The sequence below is a fragment of the Myxocyprinus asiaticus genome, chromosome 29 (assembly GCF_019703515.2).
Source record: "Myxocyprinus asiaticus isolate MX2 ecotype Aquarium Trade chromosome 29, UBuf_Myxa_2, whole genome shotgun sequence".
Classification (NCBI taxonomy): domain Eukaryota; kingdom Metazoa; phylum Chordata; class Actinopteri; order Cypriniformes; family Catostomidae; genus Myxocyprinus; species Myxocyprinus asiaticus.
In genome coordinates, this window is record NC_059372.1 from 21,698,235 (window position 1) to 21,713,082 (window position 14,848).

A 14,848-nucleotide genomic window follows, 5' to 3' on the forward strand; every position below is an offset into this window, starting at 1 on the left:
GTATCCAATGCAAATGTCATTTGATCCACATTTAATGCAAATTAGCAGTGCTCTAATATTACAGGTTATATAGGTTTGAGAAGTTATGGAAGGACAACAAATGAACAGTACTAGTATAGATTTGTCAGTGGTGGAATAGTTTAATAAGTGTAAGTATATATATATTAAAGTGATATCGTGTATAGATATAGGCACAATAGTTATAGGGAAAAATTTGTCAGCTAATGCAAATAATTTTTGAGACAGCAAGATGCTTTTTTTTTATTATTATTATTTTTTTTAGTAACAAATTAAGATAATGCTTACTTAAAATAACTACTCCTGAAAAAGGTGCACGATTTCCTGTTAATTTCAAACACATTTGGCATTTTATAACATCTCAAGTATTATATAAACAAATTAATCTCAATTTTGTGATAAAGCCCACTTTGAACATTTTTCAGAATAAATTTATTCCCCCACATAAAAAAAAAAAAACAATGTGTTTTATGGGGGCCTTTAGCCCCTGAAACAGGAGGACTTTTTACCCCAAATACTATCATTTCATTTATTGGACAATTATTTAAAAAAAAACCTTTTGATTTAATGACCTTGAACAAACCTGATAAATAAGAATTTTGTTTCAAAATAAATGTGTTAATTTCAGGGATTTTCATTAGATACATTTGCAACATATTAATATTAATATTGCAACAAAAAATATTAAAAATTATATTAAATTGTATAAAAATCTTTATACACCACACGCAAAGATCTCATGAATCAGGAAAATTTTGCAGTGCATAGTAACATACAGGTATTTAGGAAATTGTTGTAGTAGTTTTTGTTGCTATTTAGTGTTTTGGGAAAAAATAAAATCAAAGGAGCCTTTTGCCCCGTTGTACTATATATATATATATATATATATATATATATATATATATATATATATATATATATATATATATATATATATATATATCATTTATTTATTTTTTATTTTTATTTTTTAAACCGGAACCTTTCTCCTCTGGAGAGGTGTTTTATCCGGAATACAAAGCACATACACTCTTGTCACGATGGCTACTCTCACTAAAGCTATAAAGCCAGTATTGGTAGGACGATTGTGGAATACAGCCAAGGCAAGTCTTTTATTTTATTATCACCATATGACCAGGGCCATCTTACAAATACAGATAATAATTCGGATTGTGTATCTGTGCTGCATATAATTGTGTCGCTTTTCTAACGCAAGGTCATATTAGCTCGCCATACAGCAGTTTATACATTGCATGTTGTCTACGTTGTAAATGTAGTGTGGCTAGTGAGAAATGTTATACAGTGGTTTGCCTAATAAATGATAACCTGTAGTCGGTGCCATTAAGATGGCATGACGTTTCTTAAAATAGTGACAGCGGCCATGAGAGGAATTGAAGTGGTTGGCTTCGTTTCAAAGCCTTGTATACTGCCTACCTAGAAAGCATTTTTCTGTAGCCTAGGTCAAGTAGGCACGTTTGAATGAAGAGAACATTCGAACCCACCTACGATGACCGACATGCTGTCTAGGTAGACAGCTCACTCGGTTATGAAACACAGCCATTATGGCAACGCTGCAGTAACCTTAAAGTCCACATTTAAATAAATATTCTGGGTTTAGTACAAGTTAAGCTCAGTCAACGGCATTTGTTGCATAATATTGATTACAAAATAATTTTGACTTTTCCCTCCTTTTCTTAAAAAAAAAAAAAATCTTGGTTACATTGAGGCACTTACAATGAAAGTGAATGGGGCCAATCCGTAAATGTTAAAATACTATTTAAAAAGTATAGCAACAAGACGTAAACAATGTGTGTTAACATGATTTTTGTGATAAAATCGCTTACTAACCTGAGTAAAGTTATAGCCTATTTGACAACTTCATTGCCATGACAATGTAATGTCAACAAACCCTAAAACGAATGTAAAATTATGATTTAGCCTAAACAACTTTACAGCTCAAAAATAATACATGAGTTTTAACTGAAGAATTAATGTATGTGCTTTTATAAACTTTTAAGCTTCACATTTCTGCCTTAAAGCCCTCCAAAAATTGGCCCCATTAACTTCCATTGTAAGTGCCTCACTGTAACCTCGATTTTTGCTTCTTTTTTTTTTTAAAGAAAAGGAGGGATGAGTCAAAATCATTTTTTGTGGTAATCAACATTATGCCACAAATGCTGTCGATTGAGATGAACTTGTATTGAATCTGTAATATTCCTTTAAACCAAGTAACTTTAAAGCCATTTTAATGCATTAAGGCTACATCTGTTTCTTTTTGTAGGTCTTTGGAGCGGTCGTCAACAATCATAGAGGGAAACCTACATACACAGTGGGTTTCTGTCTGCTGACAGCTTAGTAATGTCTGTTTACATTAGATTTAGGCCATGAAGCAGTGATGTGCCACTCACTTAAGTAGAAGCCAGACATTTATTAGGATTCCTAATACATGTTAATATCTTAAGGTACTACTATCACAATAAAACAAAGGAAGGTGTCTTAATTTCTCTGAAATTCAGTGGGCATCACTGTGCATCTATATTTTTTTTGTTTGACTTATATTATTATTTCACAGCTTAATTTGATATTTCTAAATTGCATACTGTAGGTTAAGGTTGTTCATAAACCCTTTTATGTTCTTTCACTAACTGTGATTTTTAATTTTCAACCCCTATCCTCCTCCATCTTAAAGGGACAAATCATAGTAAGTACTGTAATAATTATGATAACATATTCTTAATAAAATTGTGTTTAATCACACATATGGTAAGTATGTTGCCTCATATCCCACTTTTTTTTAATGTAGCCGCCTCCTGCCAAGTATGGAGGTCGGCACACTGTAACATTGATTCCTGGAGATGGGATTGGACCAGAGCTGCTCAACCATGTGCGGGAACTTTTCAGGTTTGTCAAATCAATACTTAACATAAGTGCCATAATTATGCATGACAAAATGTGTCACCTCACTAAGCTGTGAGGATGCAACATCATATTAGAAGACTGAACAAAAGTGTTTTCTGTTGAATCATAGGTTCAGCTGTGTTCCTGTGGACTTTGAGGTGGTTAACGTAAATTCTTCATCAACCAGTGAGGATGACATCAACAATGCCATTATGGCCATTAGACGCAATGGAGTTGCTCTTAAGGGTCTGTGTTGACATTCAGCTACCAATTAACGATGTTATCTTTGTCACACTATTATTAGTGCAATTGTAGATGACAAAACATTCTTTAATCGCAGGTAACATTGAGACCAACCACACAATGCCCCCTAATCACAAGTCAAGGAACAATCTTTTGCGGTAAGACAAATAATTGATGTATATCTTACATCAAGAATGTGCTGATATATAAGAAAAAGTTTTAAAAGTTATTAGGCCCCTCGGTTTGATTTATTAGATGATGTGAGAGTACCTCAGACTTGGCCTCTTGCCCATGGCCATGTGTCTAGACCAGTTTATCTCAGGACAGCTGTCACTCTCTTTCTCTCTCTCTCTCTCAGCACGAGTTTGGATCTGTATGCCAATGTGATGCACTGCCAGTCACTTCCTGGAGTCCAGACACGCCACAAAAACATTGACATCATCATCATCAGAGAGAACACAGAGGGCGAGTATAGCAGCCTGGAGCATGAGGTCAGGAGTTTGCACTACCCACTCAGCACACTTGCTCTTTATTTTTCACACAACCCAGCCTGTATATATATATATATATTTACAGTATGACATGCAAGATCAAACTGTGGCCTTATATAAATCTAGTATTCTCATAGCATACCCACTGCTAAATGGCAACAATGAAATAAAAACGAAAATGTCCATGAATATGGAGTTCTGAAAAAATTTAGAAGTTATCCCAATGAATAAAAAAATACTTGTCCTGAGCAGTCATGGGATATGGACTTTTTTAACGTTCAATAGAAATATCGGTATATAGTAGGGATTGGCATTTTCGAGTAATTTTGTAGTCGAGTACTCTAACCCACAAAGAAATGAGTACTCGATTACTCGTAGATTAAAATGCAAGTTTAAAATAACAAGTATGACACGTACATTACATTTATATTTTGTTTTATTCACAAACGTTACCAAGAATAGCTTCAAAATAAGATAACTTCAACAAATTATGTTTTTCTTTTGTAAAAAAATAAATAAAATGAACAATATACAGTACTATGCAAAAGTTTTAGGCACTTATGAAAAATGTTGCATAGTGAGGATGTCTTCAAAAATAATACCATAAATAGTTTTCATTTATCAATTAATGTCATACAAAGTCCAGTAAACATAAAAAAGCTAAATCAATATTTGGTGTGGCCAACTTTGCCTTTAAAACGGCCCCAATTCTCCTAGGTACACCTTGACACAGTTTTTCTTGGTTGTTGGCAGATAGGATGTTTCAAGCTTCTTGGAGAGTTCACCACAGTTCTTCTATCTATTTAGGCTGCCTCAATTGCTTCTGTCTCTTCATGTAATCCCAGACTGACTCAATATTCAGTGGGGGGCTCTGCGGGGACCATGCCATCTGTTGCAGGGCTCCCTGTTCTTCTATTCTATTCTATTTCCAAAAGAAATGTTTGGGAGTCTAAAATGTATTTTTCCTGTTGATACACTAAAGCTGAAGATATAAATAACCATCTTAAGACAATGTTTTTGTGAAACATCTTAAGTGCCTAAAACTCTTGAACAGTACAAATAAAAATGGGGGGGGGAAGATAAAAATAACAGTATAAAACATTCACACTCACCCAGAGCTTACATAGAAACCAATACTGATGGCATTAGGTTAACGCACATATATAAACTCTAAGGCTACATAAAGGCCATCACATTTTTATAATTTCACATGTTATTATTCAGAAAAACAAGTGGTGAAAGTTGCCTTTTTATAAAATATGCTCTGACCATGTTAAGAGATTTAACGCACATACACACAAAGTGGTCTGATAAGCTTCTGAGTTTCCTGTACCGCTTCACAGTTTCTTTCCACCATAAAAGCAGATCCTCGTCTTTTGGTTTGCATGACAGCTAATTAAGAATCTAAATAATATAATTATTGCCACACTTAGCTTTGCTTTTAAAAGAACAGACACCATCAAATCTTTTTCTCTCATCCAACACCTTGACGACATGCCTCCACAGCGCCCCAAATCATTTTGCGATATTCAGGTAGCGATTTTAATAGTCAGCTAGCTGGTACTGAATGAGTACTTGAATAGTCGTTTAGTATATAGTATTGAGAATGATCAATATGCTCACTGCTAACAATGCTAACATTTATCTATTTTCTACTAATCGATGTATGACCTTTAATGTATGACAAAAATTGTTTTATTTTTCAGTCTTTACCTTAGACTCATAACTGAATAAGCATCATATCCTATGTGTTTCAGAGTGTATCTGGAGTTGTGGAGAGTCTGAAAATCATCACCCGTAATAACTCTCTCCGCATTGCTGACTATGCTTTTAAATTGGCCCGGGAGAAAGGTCGCCACAGGGTCACGGCTGTCCACAAAGCTAACATAATGTGAGAGATTGCTATGTCACATTTTTTCTGTTACCTCAAAGTTGTGACAGCCACTGGACAGATAATGTGTTCTCTCTTTCACTAATTTCCTTGTCCTTACAGGAAACTGGCGGATGGTCTGTTCTTGCAATGCTGTAAGGAGGTGGCCTCTGGATACCCTGACATTCAGTTTGATAGTATGATTGTGGATAACACCACCATGCAGGTAAAGTACTCATTTACAAAATAATCAAAAATCATGCTGTCATCTTATTAAATTCCAGAATTTATTCTGCCCCAACTTATGAGTTAGTTATAAGATTTGTACACTAGGTGATTAAAGCACAATGTACATACATTTTAATGTGCTATGTTATGCCTATACTAGCAAAAAATGTATTTCCTCCCTCATGTATTGCTGTACCTACTGTACTTCAATTGTTCCTTTTAGCTTGTTTCCAAGCCCCAACAGTTTGATGTCATGGTGATGCCTAATCTCTATGGCAATGTAGTCAGCAATGTGTGTGCTGGGCTGGTGGGTGGACCCGGTCTGGTGCCTGGTGCCAACTACGGACGAGATTACGCTGTGTTTGAAACGGTTGGTTTCAAGGACGATATAGCAGAGAATAGTATAATGCTAACTTCGCATATCTAAACAAATGCGCCTGTCAAAGATACTGCATTTTCTTTTTCTTAATGCATTATATTTAGGGATGAACCGATATATCGGCTGCCGATATTTATCAGTCAATTATTGACCAAGTTAAAACCATCAGCATATCGGTTTATAATGAATTAGTAACGCACTTTGTAAAAAAACTTTTAAATTTAAATGCACAATCCAGAAATAATAATAGCCACTATATGTATAAGGGTTGGCACTCCTAAGAACATGTAATATTTCATCTTTATTCTTTTTCATTCTCACATTAATGTGGAAAAAAACACCATAAACGTACGTGAAATTTAGAAAGCAGCACTGACCTGTAGGCTACATGATGAGCGAAACCATCCAAAACACTTTGAAACCAGCAGACTTTGAATTCTTTTATATTTTAAATTATATCTGTTCATATAATATTCATATCGGTGCACCCCTAATTATATTGTATCAACCAATGCATACATTACTCATAGACCCATTTTAAAATCATACATTTATGGGTAGTTGACACGCAACATGTCCATGAGCATTTTTTATTTTTTTTTAATCAACACCAAGATTACATTTGTTATAACAGGCCACCAGAAACACAGGAAAGAGCATTGCCAACAGGAACATCGCCAACCCTACTGCCACGCTGCTTGCCAGCTGCCTCATGTTAGATCACCTCAAGTAAGTGGTGAATCTTCAGCTCATGTGTTATTTTATTAGTGTATGTTTTTATGATGGGAAGATGGTTTAATTTAGCTGATTTTGCCTTTTCTGCCTTCTCTTTTAACTGTAACTTGATAAAAATACTCGGTATGCACTGACAGCATAAAACTAGTTTTAATACAGGTAATACTGCAATGGTTTTTCACTGTGGCTTTATACTAATCCTAGTGATTTGCTGATTGTTGATGACCTATTCTTCCTTAGACTTCATGACTATGCCACCATGATCCGAGGTGCAGTTCTCACCACCATGAATGAGACAAGGGTACTTCTGCTCTCTTAACGTATTTTCCCTGGAATGATGTAGCACATTTTGTATATTGCCGGTTTTAACCATCACAAATAGCTTTGGTTACTGTAAAGTTGATAGGTGTGAATACCTGCCTGGCAAGTTTAAACTCACACAGTTGCATTCTTTCACAACGGCTGGTGGTTGAATTTTAGATTCCAGTAACATTTAGAGGCACACACATACCCTTGAAGATGCAATAAACCAATGAGTGTTAAAGGAAACTGAATAGTACACAGATCACATGACCAGCCACGTCTTGCAGTTCAGTGTAAAAACAAAAACTTCTTGCATCAACGCCGATAGGTGTCAGTATCAAGTCCAAGACAATGGATTTATCTATGTTGTTCAGGTTAAATAATTTAAAGAGGAATGTTTAATGTTCTGTCATATGTCTAATGTGTGATTTATCCCTGCTGTAGTTACACACAGCTGACATTGGGGGGCAGGGCACTACCTTAGAAGTGGTCCAGTCTATCATGAGGAACATTCAGAGCAGTGGTCCCCTCACCACTGAGATCTAAGCCGAGTCAGCAGCACTCCACCATTGCTTGATACTAAGCAAGTACTGAACACATTATCTTCATGACCATTCAGTGTGTTCATTTCTTACAGAATTGCTACCCAAGGCTAGGAATAACAAGCTTGACTTATTGTGACTGGCTAGTTAGACATGAAATACTTTTGGGAAGTTCACATTCTACAGTGTGACATGCATCTAAAACTATTAAAATTAAGGTATGAGAGGCCATATATGGTGAATATAGTCCCGACTAAAGGCCATTGTTCAGCCGTGACTGTTTTCACAATATAGCTCAGCCTTGAGAGCCATTTATATTAATTTATTAAGCAAATGCATGTTCTTCAATTATTTTATAATTATGCATGCTTCTTTTATGACCACATATTAATTGAAAGACTTCATGGAATATATGAAAAATATTTTGATGAATTCATTTGTCACCCAGTAGGACAATTTAAAAAGGGTGAAAAACTGAGACTTACACTTCCAAATTTAGCCTAAAAAAAGTCTGTGGATATGTTATGTGTAAACTATCCAAATGCCATTTGTCTCTTTGGTTTTTCATAAGTTTCCTTGCAATTTATATGTTACATCCACCTAGATATTTGGCTTTTGATGTACTTCTGGCTTTGTTGATAAGTTTGACCTGTTTTCCCTTCTACAGATGGATCAGCTTCTTGAGAACATCTGCACTTCATTTTTTGATTCAATAACGTTGCTTTCACATGAGCCAGGAGATTTAACTATGATCCCTGCAGACTTAACAGGGATCACATATGGAGATGGATCACGTGACCTTCAGTCCAAAGAAGAGGGTTCTAGATTTCATTTGAAATGCAACATACTTTGGCATTGTGCTTGTGGTCATTCTTGAACTTAGTGGTGTATTCATGGACTCTGCATAGATTTTACATTGAGGATATTGTTTCTGAATGGTTTTGTTGTTTAAATTTTATTTAAATACAGTATTTACTATGAGGATCTCATGGAGGGTTTGTTTCTGCTGTTCGGGTTGCATTCCTAATTTTATCCATTTTTATTCTCAAATGTTATCCACTTGAATAATATAGAAGAACCTCCAACTGTGCATTTCTGAATTTATCTGTGTATAAACTGCAGTGTTTTTTATTTTTCTCTCTGGGTTTCACTGCCTCACAAAGTTTAACGTTTAAATGGACTTCATGTTCAGCATGTCCATCAGTGACCTTTTTGGACTTTACACTGTTGCTTAAACTTAAAAACATTTACTGTTATATTAATTTTGGTCTGTTGTATCAAGCGGTTTGGACTTATATTTTCCTGTACTGTCTTTTGTGCTTAAAGGAATATTCCAGGTTCGATACAAGTTAAGCTCAATTGACAGCATTTGTAGTAAAATATTAAATACCACAAACATTTATTTTGACTTGTCCCTACTTTTCTTTATAAAAAGCTAAATCTGGGTTACAATGAGGCACTGACAATGGAAGTGAATGGGGACAATCCATAAAAGTTAAAATACTCACTGTTTCAAAATTATAGCCACAAGATGTAAACAATATGTGTGTTAACATGATTTTAGTGTGATCAAAATCACTTGCTAACCTTTTCTGTGTAAAGGTATATACAATTTTACAACTTTGTTGCCATGACGATGTAATGTCATCAAACCCTAAAATGACTGTAAAAATGAATATTTAAACAACATTACAGCTCAAAGTTTTTAACAGAAGAATTAATGTATGTGCTTTTAGAAAATTATAAGCTTCACATTTCTGCCTTTAAACCCTCCAAAAATTGGCCCCATTCACTTCTATGTAAATGCCTCACTGTAACCTTGATTTTTGCTTTTTTAAAGAAAAGGAGGGAAGAGTCATAATTCATTTTTGTGGTAATCAACATGCCACAAATGCTGTCGATTGAGCTTAAATTGTATTGAACCCACAGTATTACTGATAAGTCTTCTAGCATACTGTAATCTTCAGCGTAATACTGCACATTTTCCATCAGTTGTCATGCAGTTACTTTGATAAGCATAATGATAATACTGTAAAGGTTTAAAATCTGAAAATCTGTACTATCTTGCACAAATCCTTGATGGCTCAATAATAAACCAGAGACATAAAGAATAAAACTATTGGACTACTTGGTGTGACTTATTGCAATGTGAACTTGAATAAACTGCAGATCTCAGGTGGCACAAAATTTCACCCAGATGTAAACATCTAGTATATAGTGATATGTTGTACATGAAGATGACACTTTTTACAAGGAATCCTTTTTCCTCATTTTAAAAGACTTTATTTTTACAACTTGAAAGAAGCTCTTTCTGTCACCATAATATAGTCATATTGCTTTATAGTTTTACTGTAGAACTTTTTCTTATAGTGAATCATGACTAAGTGTCTAGCTAATTATAATTTTCATGACATTGTTTTCCATAAGAAACCTGCTTAAATTGATCCTCATCCACAAATCGCATGTATTCTTTTCCAAATTGTATTACAAGATTAAGTCTCATGACTCAAAACACTGATGTTAAACTTTTGATGATGTTTGAGGGGAAAACTCCTGGGAACAGAATCAAATATCCTATAAAATTATATGAAGGCCTAAATTGAGATACAATGACAACTCAGAAAAAGACAGGAGTAATTTCCCACTGCTTTTCAACATCCTTTGAAATACCAAACAAAATAAAGCAGTGGAGAAAAATATGTGGAATGTTATTTGTAGATTATACAGTATGTCAGTCAACTAATAGACATGTCAAGGACTGTAGGCCTATAATTTTCACTGAAAATATCCTGTAGCCCTGTATGTCATATAAAGTCAAATGGCTAAAAATGGTTGGAAAAGCAATGAAGAAATGCTGTGAATATTTGGAGGATCAAGATCATGCAGACTGATACAGGATGTTCAGAAAGTATGGTGAATAATTGATGGCATACTGACCATCACATTCTAAAGCTCTTTCTGTGTTTGTGCTTATGAATGGGGACCAGCCGTTGTGTAGGGTAGACTGAGTACAGTTGTAACAGTTTTTGCTTTTTGCTCTACTGCACAAATACAGAGCAGAAAAAACATGCCATTTTTTCACATGAGATACCTTTATCTGTCTAGTACTAACAAAATAAATGCCAAAAACCTGCATACATTGTTCCTATTTTCTATAATTAGTGTTTGAAGAAAAGGAGCGCTTTTGTTACAATTGTCCCCATAAAAGGTACAGTTGGAACACTACCCTGGGACAGTTGTAATGTGCTAAATAAAGCATTATACCTTACTTAAGTGAAATATACTGACACATTTTATACTGTATGATTGTTTTCAAATTTTTCTAATTGTGTCATTTCTAACACATCAGCTGGAAATACTCATATAATCATTTATAAATCATCTATCTATCTACTTGTGGTGATGGGGGCGTGGCGCGAGTGACGTCTGTGGAGAGCGAGGCCAGGAGAGACAGAACGTAAGGATTGACACCTGTGGGAAATTATCTCTAACAGCTGTTTGTGTTTGCAGTGATAGCTGAGAGGGATAAAAGAGAAGTCCAGACTGCCAGAGCAGAGAGAGAGAGAGAGAGAGAGAGAGAGAGGCACGCAGCAGTGTGTTTATGTGTGTGATCAGTTTGTTGCTGAAAAGCAGTATTTGAGTTTTGTGTGAGACACTGAAAAGTGTGAGAAATAAAAGAGACTTACGTTGGAGTGTTCACGCGCCTTCTTCCAAGAGAACTCAACAAAGTCAGAGACCTTGTTACACTACTGTATCTTAATTCAGTAATTTGTTTTGCTTATCTAAGCTTTCTGACTGAATAAAATCTAACAAAACTCTAAAAGGATCATTGGCAACACAGTGTTGCCTGATTTTCTCAGTGAACTTACATCCTAGGATATCCCAAAATACATTAATTGAAGGTATACAAATCAATAATTACAACAAGTAAAGTTTCCTTCACATTGAAAAGTAAAAAAATGACCCCCTGAAACTGATGTTCTCTAATAATTTCTCATCAATGTGTACTATGTTCTTTAAATTTTCCACACAGAGAGAGAGGATGCTAATTTGAATATGCATACTGAAAATTAAAGTTTAAACTTTCATTAGAAGGGAAATATTCAGAGTGTTTCAAATGTACTCCATTACAACTGTACTTGTAGGTCTAGCCTAACACAATATTTAGTTTGACCCCTTCCTCCCTCAAAAAATGAGTGACTTCATATGTATTTTTGGGATGTCTCATTTGAATGGTCTACTTGATTTCATGCCACTGTATTTCAAAGGGACTGACTTTCTATTCTAAAATACTGAAATTCTTTCTTTCTTTCTTTCTTTCTTTCTTTCTTTCTTTCTTTTTTTTTTTTTAAATCATTGTCATGTTTTTTGACTTAACTAGACATGAATTTTGGATTAAGATTTCCTAATGCAATCAAGAATGAAACCAAATGTCTATGGATGTTATAGACCTGGGGCTGAATTCACAAAAAATTCTTAAAAATAAATTTCTTATAAACACCTGTTTTCTTCTTATTTTCTAAATAAAGAAAGTTAATATTTTGTATTCCTGAATGAGAATGTTCTTAGGAAAGCTCTTCATGAATTGCACTTAGGAACATTCTTACTAACTATCCTAAGAACTTAATTTTTTTTGTGAATCCTGACCCTGGATACAACATGCAAATTATTGTAAACTGCCCAGGCATTGGGACAGACCTACACCAGTAAATTATTGTAAACTGCCCAGGCACTGGGACAGACCCACACCAGTAAACTCCTTGACAAAGATGTAACTTAGTATATTTCCCCTAATATACTGCAGTGCACATTTTCCAAGATATTTTTGTCTTATCTATCCACAAAGTGCTGCATGCTGTAAAATGTCCAGGTGGTCTGCAGCAAATTTTTCTGTTGTAACTTGTAACCTTAATACCACTCTAATTCAATATGGAAGACTCATGAATATGTGCAAGAATTGTCTGCTGATCCTTAACTGACACAATATGGGTTATTTGTTTCTTGAATTCTTTGGCTTTCTCGTATACTCATAAAAACTGTATTGATTGAGCCGTACAATACTTGAACAGAATTATGATGTGGTAGAAGTGGTCAATCCCACACCTTACCAATTCTGCAGAAGATAAATATCTCATTTTTCCATTTACAGGGTTCGTACAGATGCTTCAAAGTTAAATTCAAGGACTTTTCAAGGACATTTTTATTTGTCTTCAAGGACTATACTCGAGATGTCTTTAAAACAAATTCTTTATTCTTCCTATGCCAAAAAAGTCTCGTGAGAGCAAGGGGCATGCATTTGTAAAAGCCAGGTGGCGCAGTTGGATTTAAATGTTGTGTGTGTGTGTGTGTGTATATATATATATATATGTGTGTGTGTGTGTGTGTGTTTCTTGTTATTATAAGATTTAATAAAAAATGTTAATTACATAGATTTGTACTTTACTCGAGTGCAATTTAAACAGAATACTTGTACTTCTACTTAATAAAATTTCAAAGAAAAAAAATTGTACTTTTTACTCCTTACAATTTATTATTAAACTATTATTTATATTCTTAAGCCAGTTCTTGCCTCCTCCTTCCTGGGTTTCGGCACCAGTGTAAGGGGGTTCAGTGGAAAGGAGGAGTCGAGAACCGGCTTAAGAATATAAGTAATAGTTTAATAATAAACTTAACCAAAATCACACAACCATAAACACACAGTACAGCTACCTGCAATTCTCTCTCTCTCGAACTGTTGTCCCCGGCCGCCTTTGTCCCTCGCGCGCCCCATCAGGCTGATTGGGGACCGGGCGTGCATCATTCCAGCCCGGCCCCGCCCTCCTCGGCTCTACAAAAATATATCTATACATTTCTATTCCCTATTTGTTGATTTATTATTATTGTTGTTTTTGTTTGGCAACTATTTAATAAAATAATAACTATAAAACCATCAATGATAATGATGATAATAATGGTAATAAAAATGATGGAATCTGAGTAAAAAATAATTATGAATTTTATTGAATTCATCCATCTGCTCAACAGCAAGGTTTGGTTGCATACCTCAGAAAACAATTCACAAAACCAAAAACATTACTTTCTTCCAAGCTTATTTTGAATTTTTTCTTATCTTTCTCTAGGTCACAAGGGGCTGGGTACTCTGACATCACAATTCCTGAGTTCCTTCTCCCATGCAACAAACATTCCATAACTGTGGCAAAACTTTTGCAAATTAAATTGTGGTTCATTACATATATCAGGGCAGTTCCGAAGTGAAACTTCCACTGTGTGGTGCTAAAAGCGAGTGAAATGTTCTCCCGAACAGATTAAAAAAAAAAACAAACAAAAAAAAAAAAAACACCTCCCTACCCTAAACCTTAAACCTAACCGATTGTGTCAGAAAAAGCAAATGTGACATGAAAAACACAATTTCTGAAGCAACCACGTCACTTTGTGGTGCTTCTATGACACTTTCAGCTCATGTGTGGACTCGCATCTTCAGGACTTGTATCGCATTCAGGACTTTGTATCGCATATGCAACACTCTATCAGTTGAGCTTCCGTGGATGTGGATGTTATGCTTCTATTATGATTCCACCAAGGAGTGCCCCAAACAAAACCTAAAAAAGAGGGAAAGAGTGTGTTTTCATGAGTGTATGTTTGTGTGTATAAACCAAGTGGGGCCCACACAACCCTAAGACGCAAGAAAATTGATCCCACCTGTGTATGAAGCCTGTTTATGTAGATGTACAGTGTTATCTAGTCTTGTCAGACAGGCGCATTAGAGTTATGCAATTTAAGGGTTACATAATTATAAATAAAATGGTAAAATAAAAAAAATGATACTGCATTATCCTGTTCCACCCCGTCGCCGTCCCAACCCCCCCATTCTTATTATTTTAATTTTATGAAGTTATACGTTAAACAACCACAAAAAGGTTTAATATTCAGATTTAGTAATGTTTTTAAGTGGTGAAACTTTTATAATATATCAGGTAAGTTTAGGTAATCACCTAAATTAATTGACAGTAAGCACAAAAAAAGAGAATAATGAATATTACATTTAGAAATATTTAGAAGGCTGTTTGAAAACAAACGTTTATTTTTTTCAATTCCGTTCGGTGGCGCAAATGAAATTAAACTCTTTTTCAATTTGCTTCTC

General features: G+C 34.8%; 1 protein-coding gene across 2 annotated transcripts; it reads left to right on the forward strand.

Annotated features, from left to right (window-relative positions):
* Window positions 1–1,039: 1,039 nt before the first annotated feature.
* Window positions 1,040–9,823, forward strand: idh3g (isocitrate dehydrogenase (NAD(+)) 3 non-catalytic subunit gamma). Of its 2 annotated transcripts, XM_051662085.1 has the most exons (14): window positions 1,040–1,121; window positions 2,300–2,347; window positions 2,708–2,719; window positions 2,822–2,919; window positions 3,047–3,162; window positions 3,257–3,317; window positions 3,518–3,650; window positions 5,408–5,541; window positions 5,644–5,746; window positions 5,972–6,118; window positions 6,762–6,856; window positions 7,103–7,163; window positions 7,610–7,752; window positions 8,375–9,823. In XM_051662085.1, the coding sequence occupies exons 1-13, from the start codon at window positions 1,059–1,061 to the stop codon at window positions 7,709–7,711; spliced, it is 1,173 nt and encodes a 390-aa protein (XP_051518045.1). In that variant the 5' UTR covers window positions 1,040–1,058; the 3' UTR covers window positions 7,712–7,752; window positions 8,375–9,823. The 2 variants fall into 2 exon arrangements, with proteins under 2 accessions (XP_051518045.1, XP_051518044.1); XM_051662084.1 differs by lacking the exons at window positions 1,040–1,121; window positions 2,300–2,347; window positions 2,708–2,719 and having other exon boundaries at window positions 7,610–7,748.
* Window positions 9,824–14,848: the final 5,025 nt, after the last annotated feature.